Source organism: Rhinolophus sinicus, linkage group LG05, assembly GCF_036562045.2.
Source record: "Rhinolophus sinicus isolate RSC01 linkage group LG05, ASM3656204v1, whole genome shotgun sequence".
In the NCBI taxonomy this organism is placed as follows: domain Eukaryota; kingdom Metazoa; phylum Chordata; class Mammalia; order Chiroptera; family Rhinolophidae; genus Rhinolophus; species Rhinolophus sinicus.
In genome coordinates, this window is record NC_133755.1 from 161,179,806 (window position 1) to 161,199,131 (window position 19,326).

Consider the following 19,326-nt stretch of genomic DNA (forward strand, 5'->3'; position numbering starts at 1 on the left):
AGAAATCACATTCAAAATGTGCCTCTGTGACTCTATCTCATGTCACTCTGTCCCTAAGTCAGTACAGTCCAGCCACACCCACCCTTTGCTTCCTCAAACATGCCAAGCTCATTTGCGCCTAAAGACCTTTGGTTTAGCCATGTTTTGCCCAAGGATGTTCTTCCCCCAGATCATTCCATGGCTGGCAACTGTCTTTCATTCTTATCTCAACCCCCCAAGTTGCCTTTTCAGGAAGGCCTTCCCTGACAGTGCCTCTTCAGGACCCCACCCCTTACAATAACTCCCTATGACCTTAAGCTGTTATTTCAGAGCACTTGTCACTGAAACTGTCTATTTGTTTACTACTCTATCGTCTTTATCAAGAATAAGATCTCCGACTATAAGGTTTTTGTCTATCTTGTTCATGGATGTCCCCTGACCTCCCAGACAGTGTCTGGTCAAAATAGGGACTCAATACAGAACTCTGAATACCTGAAATACGCACATTTTGAAGGGTACCTTCTTGTGTTCCTAAATTATATTGGTGCTTGCAAATGCAAATACCACAGGGGTCAGATGGGTACTAAAGACAAAAGGAATTAGAGAAAAACTAGAGATCACTTGAACTGATCTAAAGGAGGCAGCTGCTCTTCAGCTTGAACTATTGTTGCCAGGCTACAGTGCAGATCTAGTGTGGTCAGAGCTGCCCATTATTATTGCGATGCCAAACAGATGGGATGACATCCATTTTTTCATTCCTTTAATTTCAACTGTTAGCAACCAATTTGAAAATTAATATAGCATGTGAATCACTAGTTGGCAAGCTCTGCTCATAATGATGAGACAATTCAGAGATCAGTTATGAGACAAGATTAGTTTTGAGAAAAGATACTGGGAAGATTATACCCTATTGCCTTGTTTGTAATGGTGAAAAATGGGAAACAACCTAGATATCCATCACTATGGGAATTCCCAAATAATTTGTGACAAACTTATCTGATAGACTACTATAGTTAAAACAAATGAAGTCTATCCATATGTATCAATGTGCACAGATCTCAAAAACATAGAATTGGGTGAAAAAGTTAAGTTGTAGATCAAAACACAAAATATAATAGTACTCATGTAAAACTTCAAAAGCCCGAAGTCATTTTACACATTGCTTATAAATATATAGTAATAGGAAAAGTATACTAAGCCTAGATTAACAAGACATGTCAAATTTAAGACAGTAGTTGACTCTCTGAAGGGAAGTAAAGTGGCACTGGGAATAGGTGGCACCCACTTCATCTGCAACGTTCTGTTTCTTTCATCTAAAAATATAAAATGACAGAACGTAACATCTATTCAGTTTTCATAGTAGGTACATGAATGTTTACTGTTTTTCTTTATAAAACATTTCAGAATTTAAAATATGGAGGGTGGTGGTGGTGGATGAACATCCCATACTAGAAGCCAGGATAACCGGATTCGTCTTTGCTTTGCCTCTCTGGCATTGATATAATAATCTCTAGATTTGGTTTCCCGTTTCCTCGTTAGCAAATGTGGGAGAAATGTGTGGTGCTCTCCAGTCACTTCAACCTAACGGTCTATGAACCTAAAACCTGCCCACTCCCAAACCCCACACAGAGAAGGCCATCCAAACTAGGGAATAAAATACAGATTTCTCCCCTCATTTAGAATAGTTCCATCTCTCTCAAGCTGCAATTCCTTCTCCAGAGGCAGTATGTGTAGTGGAAGAACAGTCTTGGCAACCAAGAGACGTGGGTTTATTAGCCTTTCTGGCTGTTAGATTCCTTTTTACTAAAACGGGGATTATAACACCTATCTGACAAAATTGTAGTGAGGTATAGAGAAAATGTGTGTCTAGTGCCTGAACAGAGTAGTTATTAAGAGTAGTCGTAGTAACAGAATTGCACTTAGGTTCTAATTAGGCTCAGCTTTGGGTTCCCTAAACAGAATCACGGTTTTTCACGCTGCCTTCCAAGCCAAAGTTGGTTTACCTTGCAAAGCCCGGGCGATGCATCGGAAACAATCCAGAATGGTTGTTATGGCGACACACTGGTTCCGCCTTGCTTGCTCGAATAGCACGCTGGGAATTGTAGTGCGTAGGAGCTGACACTCACAGAGGGGGAGCGGGGCAGTTTCCGGAAAGGTTACAGTATTTCTCGTTCCTGCCTCCACTGCTACCCTCTAGCCTTCCCTGCTTTGGGGCCGCAGACCCCAAATAAATACCCAGCTAGGGGGTCCTCCTCTCCACGCCCGCCTAAAGGAAGGACAGAGGAAACAATGCGGTGCAAAGGGCGGAGACACGCGCGACACTGGTGGAGCCGGAAGAGGCGAGGCTACCGCCTGGAGCACGCAGGCTCCACCTCCTTACGTCATGTCCGTAAACAGTGGGAGCTGTGGAGGCGCGGGGTTCGGGGTGTGACCCCCGCTCGAGCTGCTGCTGGAGCGTCGGCGGCTGCAGCTAAGGTGGTGGCTTCGGAGACGCCGGAATCTTCGCAGGTTAAGGAAGAGGACCCCGACCTCCTCCTTCCTCAGGTATGAAGTGGAAGCAAATCACCCCCGCAGTGACCCCCGTCAGGCCCCGCCCACCACCTACCGTGGCCACGGCTGGATTCGGGCGGCGAAGTGTCAGCAGATGGGGGAAGGGGAATGAGGTGAAATCAAGAGAGTCCTAGTGGTCCTGCTCGGAGGCTGTGTGTTCCTGGCTCAAAACCAGTGTGTGTCAACTACGAGCCGTTTACGAAGGGCTTCTTTAAGTGGTTCCGTGCTGCTTGGTATACAAGAAGGATTTCAGTGCACTTGTGACAGATGTTACTTCCCCAAAACAGATCCGTTTCGAGCCCCTCAGAACATCTTAATTTAGACCACTATTGGTTTATTTGCATTGCTTTACTTCCTACAGTTTTTTTCTTTTTCTTACGTCACCGGATGTGTATTAGCATTAAATTCGAACGCCAGTGTGTTTATGTGTATCATAAATTTATACAGATACTTGCTTCTTGGAGAACTGATATCCCCTCGTCTCTATTCAGTTTTTTAAAGTTGCATTTAATTTGTGTTGCATGCTGAGAAAACCCCCAAATGCCTGTTCTTTTACTAAACATGCTTCTTAAAGGAAAAATTGTTAGCGAAGATATAGGGGGATACATTTGGAATCTGGGATTAGAAACAGGGTATCAGAGCCTTTCCTTTAAAAACCTTTGCTTCTTTGGAGGTCTCATAGTTCCAGTTGTGATTGTCTAGAGTCAGCCTGAGCCAGCCGAGCTGAATGGTTTAAATTCCAGTGCTTAGGGGCACCAATTCCAGACAATAGCAAAACTTCTGTTTTCATGACAATTCTCAAGTAATTATTTTAGCGGTGACATCAATGGATGTGAATCTTTTTGAATAGTCACAGCATGATTAAATCCAACACAACAAAAAAAGGCCCAGTGCTACGAACTTTACAATCTGATGATGTAAATAGCCACGTAAACTTCTTATTATACATGAAACAATATAACTAAGAAGAATTTAATATTGTGCATAAACAAAAAGGAAATGGAGGAGGAAATTTTTAGATGGATGACTAATAGGAAAATAAGGCTGGTTAATACATAAAGTAAGGGAAAAGTACTGGATCAACAGAAGGCCGTACATGATTTCTTTATGGAAGGGCCAGCTGTAACTTCATAGTGTAAGTTTTTTTGATATTAGCAAAACCATATATAACAAAGTTTCATGTTTCCATGGAGATAGGTAGAGAAAGTATATAGAAAATAGTCACAGAAGAAGTTTCATTTTACAGAACTTCGCTTGATCAAAGAACTAGAATTAGTAGTATTCCTAGATAGACACTGGGTTTCCGCTTTGTAGTGAAATAAGGTTTCTAGTCACTAGTTAAAATAAAGACTCCTGTCAATTATCCATCTGTTTGAATCTAGTTGGTTCTTCTAAGGATGCGTTTTAGAAGGGAAACCTAAAGGCCACCTGAAGCTTGAGTCAATCTGGGAATGTCACATGGCTGTTTTGTTGATTTTCATATGTATTGTTCCCCTCTAATAATGTAGGCTTTTTGAGGGCAGGGACTTTGTCTTGTTCAGTACCATCTCCCCAATGCCCAGAATAGTGCCTGGCAAGTGGAAGAGAGCTAACATTTGTGGGATGAGTGAATAAAGAAAATAGTGAAAAAAAATTTTGTGGACAGTTTTGCCTAGGGCTTCTGTGTACATAGTACAGTAGATTACAAGCATCCTTATTCTCACTTTCTCTTGGTCCTCTTTCAGCCTATGATGTGGGTCTTTGAGCCTCTTTTATTTTAGCATGTTACAGCCTACATGTATAATTTTCCTCTGTTTCCTTAGGTCATACGAAGCTGGCCTTGGTGTAATAAGGAACTTCAAACAATGGAGGAGCGGAAAGTAAAGAGGAGGAGTCCCAAGTCTTTTAGTGCTCACTCTACTCAGGTTGGGAATGCCAAAAAAAATGCCATTCCAGTTAGTAAAAGCACAGGGTTTTCAAATCCTGCATCACAGTCAACTTCACAGCGACCAAAGTTAAAAAGGTGAATTTTTTCTTTCTTTTATATTACCGCAGCAAAATGCGATTAAGTTGGTGCAAAAGTCATTGTGGTTTAAAAGGTTAAAAACAATTGCAAAAACCGCAATGACTTTTGCACCTACCTAGTATTAAATACTAAATCCTGTAATTCTTCTGACATTTTCTTCTCTTTTCTTGACTTTTCAAACAGTCAAGGCACATATTATATATGATTTAGGAAAAAATTTATGAAGGTCACAGTGTATGTATAGAGATTAGAAAATGCAAAATAAATGATTGGTTTGAAGGCCCTTGCTTTGTATCATATTAAAATATACAGAGCAAGAAAACTTGTAGACAAAGTTGATGAGCTAGCCAGAAATGGGATAAAAGACATACAGGTTTTTTGTTTGTTTGTTTGTTTATTTGGTTTTTGTTAACTAAGCTGAGTTTTTGTGCTTTGGTCGTTTTTATTTTTTAAAAAGCGTGGTTTCACTACTTATAGAAATGATTTGTATTTCTTGTAAACGTTCAAACACAGGAAGAATTCAGAGCAGAAATTTAAAACACTAAAACCCCACCACCTAGATGTAATCATTACTATTTGGTGAATATCATTTGTCTTCAGGCTCTAAAGGAAACGGGAGTAACAAGTTTAAATGTGTTATATATTACTGCCACATATCTGTAAGTATTTCATAACATTAAATATTTGGAAAGCAAGATAATATTTTTAGAGAAAAAGCCTTTCATAATCTCGATCCTTTGTCTAATTATTATCAAATAAACATACTTCCAATTGCAAGCTCATCGTGGAGAGTCATTTAAGGAAGTAATGCTTGTAGCACTCTGTGCCTATTGGGTTTACACAAAAAACAAGATTCCTGCCTTGATCTCACACTCTCTTTGAGGAAAGAAAAGGGACATAGCCAAAGACACTTGGAAAAGAAATTTGCAGTAAGGACTAAATGATAAAGAACAAGAGTTGTGAGGGTTTCCTTTGACTAAATTATCAGATTGGAAAGGGGTTTTCCTGGAGGCGTTTAACTTAAAAGTCAAATTTTTAATATGGTTATAGTTGGTGGAAAAAGAAAGCCAAGAGATTGTAAAGGTAATCATTCCTTTTTCTAAATTCTTACAGCAGTTTGTTTGCATTAATATCTTATTGTCATTTTGTACCTTGTTCCTTTATTTCTCTGTAGTTTAGAATGTAGGCTTCCTGAGGGCTGGGGCTGTATTACTCATCCTTATGTATTAGATAGTACTTACAGCGGAGCTTTGCACCTAGTATAATTTCCACTGCTTTTTTATGGTTGAATTATTTTAATATAAAGTGAGACCGTGTGAAATGATCAAAAACATTGAAGTAGGAATAAACAGATGTTTTTCTTTCTTGAGAGGGTTACTAAATGATAACTAATGTGAAATACTTACTTGGATAAAACTTGTAATTTGAAAGAAAAGATACATGTTTGCTGTACTAAAACCTTATAGTCTGTAGCAGCTTGTCTCAGATTTTAATGTGAATATGGGTCTCTCATTTTAAAATCTTAGATTCCAAATCATTTAGTCTGGGATCAGGCTTCTAATAAGCTCACAGGTGATGCTGACGCTGTGGGTCTTGGATGGCAATTGAGCACCGTCATTTAATATCATTCAATAATGATACTGACTATATAAGGTACAGGTCTTGCTTTGTGAAGAACTATTACTGATCTACTGTCAACAGCCTATGTGTTTTCAGTTGATTTCTTGTAAAGAGTGTTTGTTTCTTTCTTGCTCCCCCCTGCCCCGCACCCACCCTATTCCCTGTTCATCTTATCCTTACGTGGGGAGTGCACTGTGGGAAAGGTATCTTCACACATCACTGTAAAGAAAATTAATTGAGTACTGAATGTATGTGCATGGCAGGATCTGTAGTACGTGTTGGGGTTATACAGATAACACACAACCCTTCTCTCTTTTCTGCCTGGTGAGCTACTTATTCTTTAAGGCTTCACTCCATACACCTTTAGGAAGTTTTCTCTGGCTGCCCCTAGATCGGCTAAACCGCCCCTTCTCTCTTCCCATGTCACAGTGTGTATAGCACCATCACTCAAGTGTTCGAGAGCCTGGTATATGCTGGGCATGTGTAATAAGAATTAATCTGGCCTAGGAGTTCTAAAAAGGCCTTTGTGAGGAAATAGCATTTAAACTGACACTTGAAGGCCGTGTAGAAGTAGCCTGGCAAAGATGGCATTAAGGAGAAGGATGCTAATGTAGGCAGAGGATTAGCACATAACGAGATAAGAGAATGGATTTCTAGGAAGCAAAAGAGATTCAGAATGTCTAGAGCATAGATAGACAGGGGAGGATAGCATTTCTTACCGATATGGGGCTTTATCCAGCATGCATTGCAAAGCTGCTGAAGGGTTTGAATTAAGTAAATTATATGATCTGATTTTACTTTTTAAAAATTGATTTGGCCACTCTGTAGGGAGGGAAGGGGGATCAGAGAGAACACATAGAGACAAGAAGACCAGTTGGGAAGGTGTTGGAGTAGTTCTGTCAAGAGAGGGTAGTGGCAGTGGAGAGGCGAGAACTAGAGAAATCAGAGATATATTTATGGGTATAATCAAAAGGACTGCATGACTACATGTGGGGGCCTTAGGATGTTGGAGGAGTCAAGGTTAATAACAGGTTTTTAGCACTCCATCATATGTGCTTATGAGTTTATATACCGTGTTTCCCCAAAAATAAGACCTAGCCGGACCATCAGCTCTAATGCATCTTTTGGAGCAAAAATTAATCTAAGACCGGGTCTTATAGTAAAATCGGGTCTTATAGTAAAATAAGACTGGGTCTTATATTAATTTTTGCTCCAAAAGATGCATTAGAGCTGATGGTCCGGCTAGGTCTTATTTTTGGGGAAACATGGTATTATAATATTATTGACTACATTCTTTATGCTATATCCTACATCCCCATGACTGCTTTGTAACAAGCAATCTGTACTTCTTAATCCCTTCCCTTTTTTCACTCACCCCCCAACCTCCCCCTCCCATTTGACAACCATGAAAATGTTCTTTGTATCTATGAGTTTGTTTCTATTTTGTTTGTTTGTTTGTTTTGTTCTTTAGATTCCACATATAAGCGAAATCACATTGCATCTGTCTTTCTCTGTCTGACACTCCGCTCAACATAGTACCTTCCAGGTCCATCCATGCCACCGCAGATGGCAAGAATACATTCCCTTCCATCACCAACAATATTCCATTGTATACCTACCATGTTTACCTGAAAATAAAACCTAGCCAAACCGTCAGCTCTACTGCATCTTTGGAGCAAAAATTAATATAAGACCCAGTTTTATTTTACTATAATATAAGACTGGGTCTTATATAAGACAAGACCAGGTCTTATATTAATTTTTGCTCCAAAAGACGCATTAGAGCTGATGTCTGGCTAGGTCTTATTTTTGGGGAAACATGGTATATGTACCACCTCCTCTTTATTCATTCATCCATCAATGACACCCAGGCTGCCTCCACATCTTGTCCATTGTAAACAGTGTTGCATTGAACATATGGATACACATGTCCCCTTGAAGTAGCATTTTGGGTTTCTTCAGGTAAATACCCAGAAGTGGCATTACTGGGTCCTTCTTTGTCTCTTGTTATAGCCTTTGTTTTAAAGTCTGTTTTGTCTGATATGAAAGTATTGCTACCTCAGCTTTTTGTTTGTTTCCACTTTCATGAAATAACTTTCTGCATCTCTTTATTTTCAGTCTCTGTGTGTCTTTCTATCTGAAGTGAGTCTCTTGTAGGCAACATATGTAAGGGTCTTGTTTTCTTATCCATTCAGCCACCCTATGTTTTTGATTGGAGCATTTAGTCCATTTACATTGAAAGTAATTGTTGATAGATACGTAGTTATTGCCATTTTATTATTCATATTTTTTATCTTTTTCTTTCATCTTGAAGTCCCTCTAACATTCCTTGTATTACTGGTTTGGCAGTGATCAACTCCTTTAGCTTTTTCTTATCTGGGAAGCTCTTTATCTGTCCTTCGATTTTAAAAGATAGTCTTGCTGGGTAAAGTACCCTTGGTTGTAGGTCCTTGCTTTTCATCACTGACTATTTCGTGCCAATCTCTTCTGGCCTGCAAAGTTTCTGTTGGGAAATCAGCTGATAGTCTAATGGGAGGTTCCTTATAAATAACTAGTTGTCTTTCTCTTGCTGCTTTTAGGATTCTCTCTTTGTCTTTAACCTTTGCCATTTTAATTATAATGTGTCTTGGTGTGGGCCTCTTTGCGTTCATCTTGTTTGGGACCCTCTGTACTTCCTGGGCTTGTATGTCTATTTTCTTCACCAGATTAGGAAAGTTTTCAGTCATTATTTCTTCAAATAGATTCTCAATCCCTTGCTTGCTTTCTTCTTATCCCAGATGTGAGGTGGGGTCTCAGTGAGTCACCAGGGTGGAGCGAGCAGAGCTCACCAGACCAATTCAGGTTCAGATTTGTCCATGGGTGTAGGTGGGGGGACTCAACACAGGAAAGATGCTGCCCACCTGCCGGCTGCACGGGAGCGGGACCTCACACAGGGAAAATGGCAACTGTACCTCCAGTCCTCTCCCCAAAGCCACGCAACTCAATCTCTCCCCTTATGTCTCCGATGCCCGCCCCCCCATCACTGTCCCTCTACAAGAACCCAAGGTCATTGCCTACGTGTGAGTGAGTCTGTGTGTGGGCCCTTTAAGAGGACATCTGGGTTTCCTGCAGCTTTCTGATGGTCAGAGTCTCCACTGTTTTTCACAGCCAGATGTGGGGGCCTTTCTTCCTGGCACCCGTACTCCAAGCTGGGGAGCCCGGTATGGGACTAGGACCCCTCGCTCCTCCGGGAGAAATCTCCATGACCGAGATGTCCCTCCCAATTCTCATTCACCACACAGAGGTGTGTGACCAGCCCTTTCCGCTTCTCCACTCTTCTACCAGTCTCAATGTGGCGTCTTTATATCCTTAGTTACAAAACTTATGTTCAGCTAGACTTCAGATGGTTCTCCAGGTTGATTCTTCTATAATTTAGTTGTAATTTTAATGTGTTCACAGGATGAGGCAAGCACAGCATTTATCTACTCCACCATCTTGCATCCTGCAATTAATTTTTTAACTGCATCTCCTTTGCAGAGTGATGAAGGAAAAGACCAAATCTCATGGTGGAGAAGGAAAAGGTGCTCAGTCAACTCCAATTCAGCATTCCTTTCTCACTGATGTCTCAGATGTTCAGGAGATGGAGAGGGGGCTTCTCAGTCTTTTGAATGATTTCCACTCTGGAAAACTTCAAGCATTTGGTAAGCAATAGATATTTGTATTTACCATTTTTATTTTCAAGATGTTTACATCCGATTTTCTGTGTGTATTTTGCAATTCTTTTTAAAAGTGTCATTTTTGTTTGTTAAAAAAAAAAGTCCAGAGGCATAAAATGCAATCTTCCTAGATTTCATTTAGCAATTAAGTTGTCTTGTACTACTGTGTATACAATTGAAAATATTACATTGTGTTTCTCATGCTTCATAACATTCTACATGCTTCATAAATATTTTCATATATATTTCTTAAAGGATGAATACATAATTGGTTGACAAAATGATTCATGGTTGGAGTCCTTAATATGACTCTTAATTTCACTCAGATTATTATAAAATATTGGATCAGTTGATTCAAATGACAGTTGTCAAATTGGAGATGATTAGATGACGTTATCACTTCTATATATGGTATTACTATTGAGAAAAATATCTTCTTTACCTAAGAGATAATTTAAAAAAAATCTTTCCTATCTCATTTGCTTAATATCCATGGTCATTTCTTAGATAGTCATTGTTTTCCTGGTCAGAAATTTGATTTGTAATTATATCCACAAAATACGCAGTCATCAACAAAGTACAAAAGAATAATGAATTTATTTTGCAGCACCTAGAGCTTCAAAGTATTTTCTCAAGACAGTTAGTTTGAACCGTCCTAATCTTTATTAATGTTCTGGAATGTTCCCCCAGGAAATGAATGTTCCATTGAACAGATGGAACATGTTCGGGGGATGCAGGAGAAATTAGCTCGCTTGAATTTGGAGCTTTATGGGGAGTTAGAGGAACTTCCTGAGGATAAGAGAAAAACAGCTAGTGATTCTAACTTGGATAGGCTTCTGTCTGATGTGAGTATAGTTCTTTTTCTTTATTTTCTTAATAAATATTTTTATTGAGATAAAATTCACTATTTTAACCATTTCAAAATATACAATTTAATGGTTTTTAGTATATTCACAACGTTGTGCAGCCATCACCACTGTCTAATTACAGAACATTTCCATCACCACTGTAACTCTCACTTCTCCCTTTTCCCCATCCACTAGCAGCAACTAATCTACTTTGTGCTTCAATGGATTTGCCTATTCTGGACATTTCATATAAGTGGAATCATATAATATATGGCTTTTTTTTCTGGATTCTTTCACTTAGTGTAACGTTTTCAGGTTTCACACATTGTACTTTTTTTTTTCCCAAAGAAATATATTCCTAAGAAGTTATGCACATATTCCGAGAATGCTGGCAAATCTTAAAATGAAATATTAGTTTCTGTACATATAAGATCTTTAAATGTAGAAGATAGTATATCAGAAAATCCTGACATGATTAATACATATTGCATTATTTACTCAGGGTGGTTACTTTTGTAACCACCATTTTGTAAATTCATAATTATGTTTAGTGTTTATGGTAATTTAATACATTTCCGTATGTACTCACTTGCTAGAGCTGCCATAGCAAAGTTCCATAGACTGGGTGACTTAAACAACAGAAATGTATTTTCTCACAGTTCTGGAGGCTCAGAGTTAAAGTGTTGACAGGGTTTGCTTCTTCTGAGGCCTCTTGGCTTATAGATGGCGGTCTCATGTTCACGTGGAATTCTGTCTGTATGCATGGGTACCGGTGTCTACATTTCATCTTCTGACACCAGTCATTTTAGATTAGGGCCCGCCCTAATAACCTCATTTTAACTGAATTACCTCTTTAAAGACCCATGTCCAGATACAGTTACATTCTGAGGTACTAGGGGTTAGGACATGAATTTTGGGAGGACATAATTTAGCCTATAACACTACTTGTGATTCCTTTTTTTTTTTTTTTTTAACTACTTATGATTCTTATACTGAAAAGTGTTAATTAAATTTACCTCTTTAAATCTTTTTTGGAACAAATAAAAATTGAATTTAGTATACTTTAGTTTCAGAACAATTTCCATATTCACCAATGAAATTCTATTGTTTTTCTCTATCTTCTGAATAAGTAAATGTGAGGGAAATTATATGCCTATACTTTGAAATTTTCAAGCCTACCCTTTTTATTTCAAATCTACTATGTTCACTGTTGCAACTATTTCCTTTTATCAGTTCCTCTTCACAAATATAAGCTTAATTTGTAATACATTTAGGAGCGTGACTGTGGTATGGTGAAAATAACACTGAATTTGAAACCAGAAAGCGTTTGTTTAGTCCAGAGTCTGCATTTGTAACTTTGAGCAACTTAACATGTCTGTAACTCAGAGTTTTCCCTCTAGGCATGATTAATTCTACCTCATACTGAAAACTGAATGTTACATGAAATCTTTTTGTAATCCATAAAGGTTTTAAAGATTTTGATCATTAAAATGTCTTTTTTCTTTTAAAAACTATTATTAGAGATATTGTAATTGTAATATATTATTATAATATAACTATTATAATTATGCATGATTTTAAGAATACTTGGAAAACTCCAGTTTTTATTCATTTGGTTTAATTCTCTTCTCATATTCTTGTTTAATATATGCTAAAGCTACTTTATAATTATTTTGCATAAGTGAATTTGCCAGCCTGGAAATTTTTGAAAAGGTTTTTTCTTTAATATTTTGCTTTTTCATTTAAAGAAAGCTTAAATGAAAAATAATTTATTTAAAAATGTATTTAACAATTATTTACTTATGATATTTTTCTTATAAAAATTAAAATTAGTGCTCACTTCAGCAGCACATATATTAAAATTGGAACAGTACTTTGAACAATGTTTTGTCTGGAATGTCAGAACCAATAAATGTTTATGGATTGAAACAGAAAAAAATTAAAATTAAATGTGTTTCTTTGTGTTACAGTTAGAAGAATTGAATTCTTCCATGTATCCTTTGCCTAATATCAACAGTGAAAAATCCGCAAATTATAATTTCTGGGGAATAGTCCTAATCAAGTTTTAGAAAGATGTGTTTTTAGATCTAATGAACAAAGACACCTACTGTTATTTACTAGGGCCATCTCTCTTCCCCTTTGCTTTCTAAATAGAATTTTATAGTTTTGTATGCAGAAATTCTGTTTGTTTCTGGTTTGTTCTGCTTTGCTCTGTATTGTTTTTGTATTTTTAAAACAAATTTAAAAACTTTTTTAATCAAGAGAATTGAGGATTAAGCCAGTTGTCATAAATTTTTTTGAATCATAGATTCTGAGGCTAACTGGCAGTTGGATATCCAGATATACTATGCTTAATTTAATATTATTACATAAATATTTTAAATCCGTAATTTGAAAATTAGACATTAAAATTCAGCCTCCAAGGGATGCTTACATAGCTAGTGAAATGACATTTTCATAATTAAGTGCACAGAGTGTATCATAGGATTAGCTTAAAGGAAATTATCAAGGCACATGTAAAATATTCAGGTTTTGACATTTCAATTTAGAGCAATTATTTCAGGAACTTATCAAAATGTATTTTGTTTACATAGTGATAAGCACAATGTGAGGTACATAGAACAATAAGAAATGATCCTACCTATAAAATAATTTCCTTTGAGAGATAAGACATCCCCTATAATCAAAATACTGAGATACTAGAAAGGATCCGGTTGTAGAGTCAAGAGATTTGATGTTTGAAACTTGGTTCCACATTTTGATAATATAACCTTGAGCAAATTGTTGAACATCTGTGTCCCCTGTAATATGGGGTAATTGCTACCTATAATGATGTGTATGTGAAATTTTCCAAACTACGTTGTGTACACACACACACACACACACACACACACAAACACACACACACAGGTTGCCAAAAAATGTATACACGTTTTAAGAAAGGCCAAAAACTGTATTAAAATTGTAATACTCAATATATACCAATAACATAAGATGAATACAAATCATGTTTACATATTTTTTGGCACCCCTGGTGTGTGTGTGTGTGTGTGTGTGTATGTATGTATGTATAGATATATTTATTATTACTATAACATACTGTTATTAACTGCTAAATTGTGCAGTAACAACAATGAAGAAATAGGGAGTTATATACAAATCTAGTAATAGCAATTAACAGCTAATTTTTATTGAATACAATTTGTCAAGTATTATATGAAGGATTTAACATACACTATCTCATTTGGTTTACCCTTGGAAGTAGGTGGTATTATACTCCCCATTTTACAGAAGATTTTGAGAAACCACATAAATTGTGGGGAGGTATTAATGGAAGGTATCATCATCATTTTAAGAAAGATGGGGTAAGATATGAGTTAATTACAGGGCTTTTCAGAAGCCCTACTTCTGAAAATAATTCCTGCTTCTTTGTTCTTTATACTTGTTTCAAGCTTTCTATTCTTTCTGTGCTTATGACACTAACATATCTCTTACCCTCTTACCTGAGTGTTTGCTTGACATTTAGACTTACTTGTCTCACCACTTCCCTCAATTCACCCACTACAGTCAAACAAGGCAGCGAGGTAGAATATAAGAGCATGGGCTTTGGGTTGCTTGGTTTCAAATCTTGGTAAGCAGCTGTGTAACCTTGAGCAAAGTCTGGCCACCCTCATTTCCTCAAGCTTTCCCCTCCCCATTTCCCTCTCCATCATCAGTGCCTCAGGTATTTCAGTCTCCATGAGTATTTAAAAACCCCTCTATGACCATAGCAGATACTGCTAATCGATGGCACTTTCTGCCATTGAGCCTGGACATGGACATGAAATTTTTTGTCATCTCTTAATTATGATTAGTTGTCAGGTATCATTAGTTCTGCCTTTTACTCTTCATTCTCGACCCTCCTCACCGGATTCCATAACCTTTCAAATTTCTGCTCCAGCTCTAGAGCTGCGCTGTCCAATATGGCAGCCACTAGCCATGTAGCTGCTACGCCCATGAAATAGAAAGTGCTGTAAGTGTAATAGGCACACCTGATTTCAAAGACTTATTCCAAAAAAAAAAAAGAAAGAATTAAAATATCTCAGTGCTTTTTATGATTACATGTTGAAATGATAATTTTTATTATATTAGTGTAAATAAAATATATTTTAAAAGATTATATCTGTGGCTTGCATTATAGTTCTTTTGGACAGTGCTGCTGTAGACTTTAGATATTGTTACGAAATTATTCTTCCTTAAACATCACACTCATCTTGCCATTCCTATTTCTTACCATGTCAAGCTTTCTAAAGGGTCTCAATAATTTAATTACAACCTGTATATCCTGTTATAGTTTATATTCCCACCAAGTTGGCTCTCTGGATGCCCAAGAGCCCTTCATGTTCATGTTCCCCTTCAGGCCTTTTTCAGGTTGCACTTCATACCTAGACTTGCTCTGCCCTCCCCCTTCTCCTTGTCAAATAACACTGAAGCTCATAACTTCCAAAAGCATTTTGTTTGTACCTCAAACTAGCATTCTGCCTTTTGTTCATTATCTGTTGTTTTTTATATGTGTTAAATCTCAGCATTCCACCTGGATGAGAATCTTCGATGGCAGTGCTCATGTCTGTACATTTTTGCAACCTTTTTGCAGCCTCTGCCAAACACGTATTACTGGCATTTCGTTCTCAATGTATCCATATCACTGTTTGAATTGGGTCTTGAAAAACAGGTAGCAGGTAGATCATATAGATGAAAGAGTGAAAATGAAAGGCAGGTATGATAAGGGACTTATATCTACAGGAATTCCAGCTATTTCTAATCTTCTTGAAGAATAAGTTCGAGAATTATAGGGAAGGTTTTAGAGCTATGAAGATTTTATTTTTGACTTTTACAAAGAAATTGTTTTCTGAAGGATGATAAACTGATGTTGTCTTCGCAAATGCATTTTTTTAGTCCAGTGAGTTACATTTGCTTCTAATCAGCTCCTTATGAAAATGATTCTTACTCATTAAAGTAATTCTGTGCTCTATTAGAACCTGGAATATAGTCTTGATTTGGTGACTCTTTTTGAAGTCTTCAAATTCTAGGCATAGTATAATTACTTCAGTACATTTAAAAGTTATCTTACCACTTTCAAGTTTCTCAGTAGCAATATTGGCACTTTCCCTTTAAACATATTTCTTTTTTGTAATACCTTTCTCTTAGCTCCTGAGTGTAATTCGCAGAAATTTAAAAGAATTATTATAAGATGAAAATCTTCTTAACTGATGAATTCAGACAAAAACTCCACCTGGCAGATGCACAAGATGTCCCAAATACTTCTTCCAGCTAAAATGAAATGCAGTTGCTTTCTTGCGGTTTGAAGAAAAACCGCATTCTTTACTTTTCCAGCTGAATCCAGTAGCCGAATCATCTTCCACACTAACGAATTAAAGTAACTAAAGTGCCAATGCAATGAGTTTCACATACTGCTTGAGTAAATTTGACTTGCCGTAATTCACTATAACTGGAGGCCTTGTTGAGGCTTAACCAGGAAATGTGATGCAGAGGTTGTGCTGCTATAGTTTATATTGTTGCCTTATGGGGTTATACTTGAAATGAATTGTGCTAAATGTTGTTGAAAGGGCTGAAGGATTTATCCTTCCTGAGCTCACCAAACTTATTCCACTGTTCATCTAAGTTGATGACGCACAGGCTCTTTGTGGCAGCCCAGCTTCAGTTTACGTTAGACAATCAGTGCACGCGCTGATGTGTTTTCCAATGGCCAGTGACAACAAAATGTTAAATGATTATTTGTGAAATTTGCTATTTTTAATAAAGTGATTGTTTTAAATTGGTCTCTATCATCTGTTTTGTAGAAACCTGTAGTCTTCAATCTGGGAATACAAGAGTTCAATTCTCAAGAGGAAACTGTTCATAAAAGTTGAGGTTCTGGGACTTCCTTGCAAATGTGGCACCATGTGCACATTTAAATACTGGTATAATGAAAAGAGTGTGGGCTTTAAAGTTAGCTCTTGATTCGATTCCCCATGCTATCCCTCACCTTTGTTTTCATGTACATTTACTCAATTTCTTTAAGTTTAATTTTTGTTTTTATCTATTAATAGAAAAAGAGGTTAATAACCAACCAGCAGTGGTTGTTATGAGACAGTAAAACGGTGCATATAAGATGATTAGCACAAATGCTAACACCACTAATGCTCAGCAAACATTAGCTCCATCTCCTTTTTCAAACAGCTTTACTGAAATAATCCATGCACCATAAAATATACCATTTTCAAGTGTACAATTCAGTGGTTTTTTAGTAGACTCAGAGAGTTGTGCACCCATCATCATAATCTAATTCTAGAATGTTTTCATCACCCTAGAAAGAAACCCAATAGCAAGCAGTCACTCTTCATCTCCTAAACTCCGCAGCATTTGTAACCAATAATCTCCTTTCTGTCTCTATGGATTTGCCTATTTGGACATTTTCTATAAATGGAATTTTATAATACATGGCCTTTTGTGACTGGTTTCTTTTACTCAGCATAATGTTTTCAAGGTTCATTCATGCAACTTGGGAAACGTTTCTGTTGGGTTGAGAGAATAGGGATTCGAGAGGAAAAATAATACTCTAGGGTCTGACAGAAGAAAAGGAAACTGCCATGCGACATGTTTTTCTTGGATAGGTCCTGAGATAAAGTAAAGCACAAGCTGTTTCCGGTGGATTAGTGACACAGCAGCAGACTGACCTTGTTTATTCATTTGTCCTTTGTGTCGGGGGACCCCACGTGGGTCCCAGGTAACAAAATTTTAGCTTATCTAATGTATATCCTTTTACAAAACTTAAATGTGTTAAAGGCAACAGGAAAAAAAATGGGGTGCCTGATTTACAAAATACTTATTATATGGATATTGTATATTCCTTGTGGACAAATTTTAATTACAGGTGATTTTTAAAAATACTACCAGAGCAAACCATTTAACATATTTGTGTACATACTCCCAGACTTCTTAAACTTATTCGCAAAAATTAGATCAGACTATTCATATGGTTTTCTAACTTGCTTCTCATATTGTGAATATCTTTTCATGATGATAACTATTCACCTGCATAGAAAACAAAGGCTTCAGAATAACTACTTAAAGGCATTTTGACGAGAACCGTTAGAAACCAATTAAGAAGGGTGGTTTTTGTTGTTTGGTTGGTTTTTCGGTTTTGGTTCTGGTGCCTCCTGTATAATGCTAACATTGACAATAAGTATTAAAATAGTCTGAGGACTTGCTGAAATAAGAAACCCCACCTTTCCCATCACACGGTCTTAAAATTGCTGGCTTTCTTTGAGACCAAGCAAACGTTGGCTTTGGTGTCCAGGTCTTCCCTTGGGTCCTGCAGCCTGGCGTCTGAGCCCGGCTTCTGGGCACTGAGGCCGGGCAGGTTCTGCGAGTCGCCCTGGCGGGAGGACTTGAGAACTGCACAGGGGTGGGACCCGCGGGGCGGGGCGCTGGGCCCTGTTGCCGGGTCGTTATGGAGACAGCGTGCCACTGTCCACCCTGAGCTTTTCACTACGTGGTTCAAAGAGGAGCAGCTCTCGTTGCCGCATCTCTCAGCCACCTACCGGAGGTAAAGCCCTTGGCTTTGGGGCCGCGCATCTTTAGCTTGGGATCCCGTGGGCACCGCGCCCGGGCCGGTTTATTATAGTGTCCCCATGCAGCCTCGCTACGATCCTATGCAGCACTGAGGCAGGGCACCTGGCCCCCCTTGGATGTCCTGGGAGACCCTGGGCAACTTCCGAATTACCCAAAACACTCAAGTGGCACGGGAGGGAAACAAAACAACCTTTGCGTAGAGTCAGATTTGTTTTGGGCTGCGGCTAATAAACTCTCATCTCCTCCGGAGCACGCACGTGGGACAGAGGTCCGGGTGGGGGAGGATACCCTCCCCTCCCCACCCCACTCCCCAGTTTGGACTCCATGTTAGGAAAGAGGAGAACTGGCAGATGGAGGAAGTCTGTTAGTGGAATCCAGTTTGGAGTCCTATGAAAACCAGCGTTTTCCACAGTGCCCCATGACTTTATCCCAAATGAGTGCTCGGAGGTGTTCCCTCTTCACAGCCCAACTCAAAGCTGACCCTACGCAGGACACGTTTTGTTTCCCCCCAGCACCACTTCAGTCTTTTAGGTAAAGCTGCTCAGGTCATGGTGGGAGCGCAGTGCCCTGCCAGGGAGGGGAGGGAAGACGAAATACAAAGAATCTACAGAAAATCAATTCATGGTTATAATCGTATGGCTCTGGGTTAATATGCTACGATTTCATGAATAGGACAAATAATTAAGCCTTGGTACTTATATTTATCTTTTTAAAAGTACTTATACTGTGCTTATTAATAAGCCTTGCCATAAATATCGGAGCTGAATATCCTGACATCATCTGCACTAAATTGCAACCCAGGCAATTGCCTTCAGGCCCAGCTTGACATTTGTGTACCTCAGGAACCTCAGAAATCATGCCCTAAAAGTCTCTCAGTGGGAGAAAGTAGGGATTAGGGACTTGAACGTTTTACAGCAACATAACTGGTTATTTTTCCTGAATGAATTTAAATAGTACAGTTGCTTCTTACAGCTTTAATTTTATAGCTTTAAACTGAGCAAATCCAGCGTTTGAT

The 19,326-nt window shown here is 38.2% G+C and overlaps 2 protein-coding genes across 9 annotated transcripts in view; both read left to right on the forward strand.

Moving 5' to 3' along the window:
• Positions 1 to 2,253: 2,253 nt before the first annotated feature.
• CCDC28A (coiled-coil domain containing 28A) lies at positions 2,254 to 16,512 on the forward strand. 3 transcript variants are annotated; one of them, XR_012496760.1, is made up of 7 exons: positions 2,358 to 2,523; positions 4,332 to 4,531; positions 9,671 to 9,834; positions 10,540 to 10,694; positions 12,668 to 14,062; positions 15,263 to 15,369; positions 15,957 to 16,512. XR_012496760.1 is itself a non-coding variant. In XM_019732771.2 (6 exons), exons 1-6 carry the CDS (start codon positions 2,269 to 2,271, stop codon positions 16,009 to 16,011), a joined length of 852 nt encoding a protein of 283 aa, XP_019588330.2. In that variant the 5' UTR covers positions 2,254 to 2,268; the 3' UTR covers positions 16,012 to 16,512. The 3 variants fall into 3 exon arrangements, 1 of the variants encoding a protein (XP_019588330.2); XM_019732771.2 differs by lacking the exon at positions 15,263 to 15,369 and having other exon boundaries at positions 2,254 to 2,523; positions 12,668 to 12,690; XR_012496761.1 differs by lacking the exon at positions 15,263 to 15,369 and having other exon boundaries at positions 15,885 to 16,512.
• A 155-nt stretch (positions 16,513 to 16,667) lies between these two features.
• Positions 16,668 to 19,326, forward strand: part of ECT2L (epithelial cell transforming 2 like) — a 76,827-nt gene continuing 74,168 nt past the window's right edge. For all 6 annotated transcript variants that reach the window (XR_002137448.2, XM_019732781.2, XM_019732778.2 and 3 more), the window contains exon 1: positions 16,668 to 18,285. The gene's annotated coding sequence lies outside the window, so the exon portion shown is untranslated. The remainder of the gene's footprint in view (positions 18,286 to 19,326) is intronic.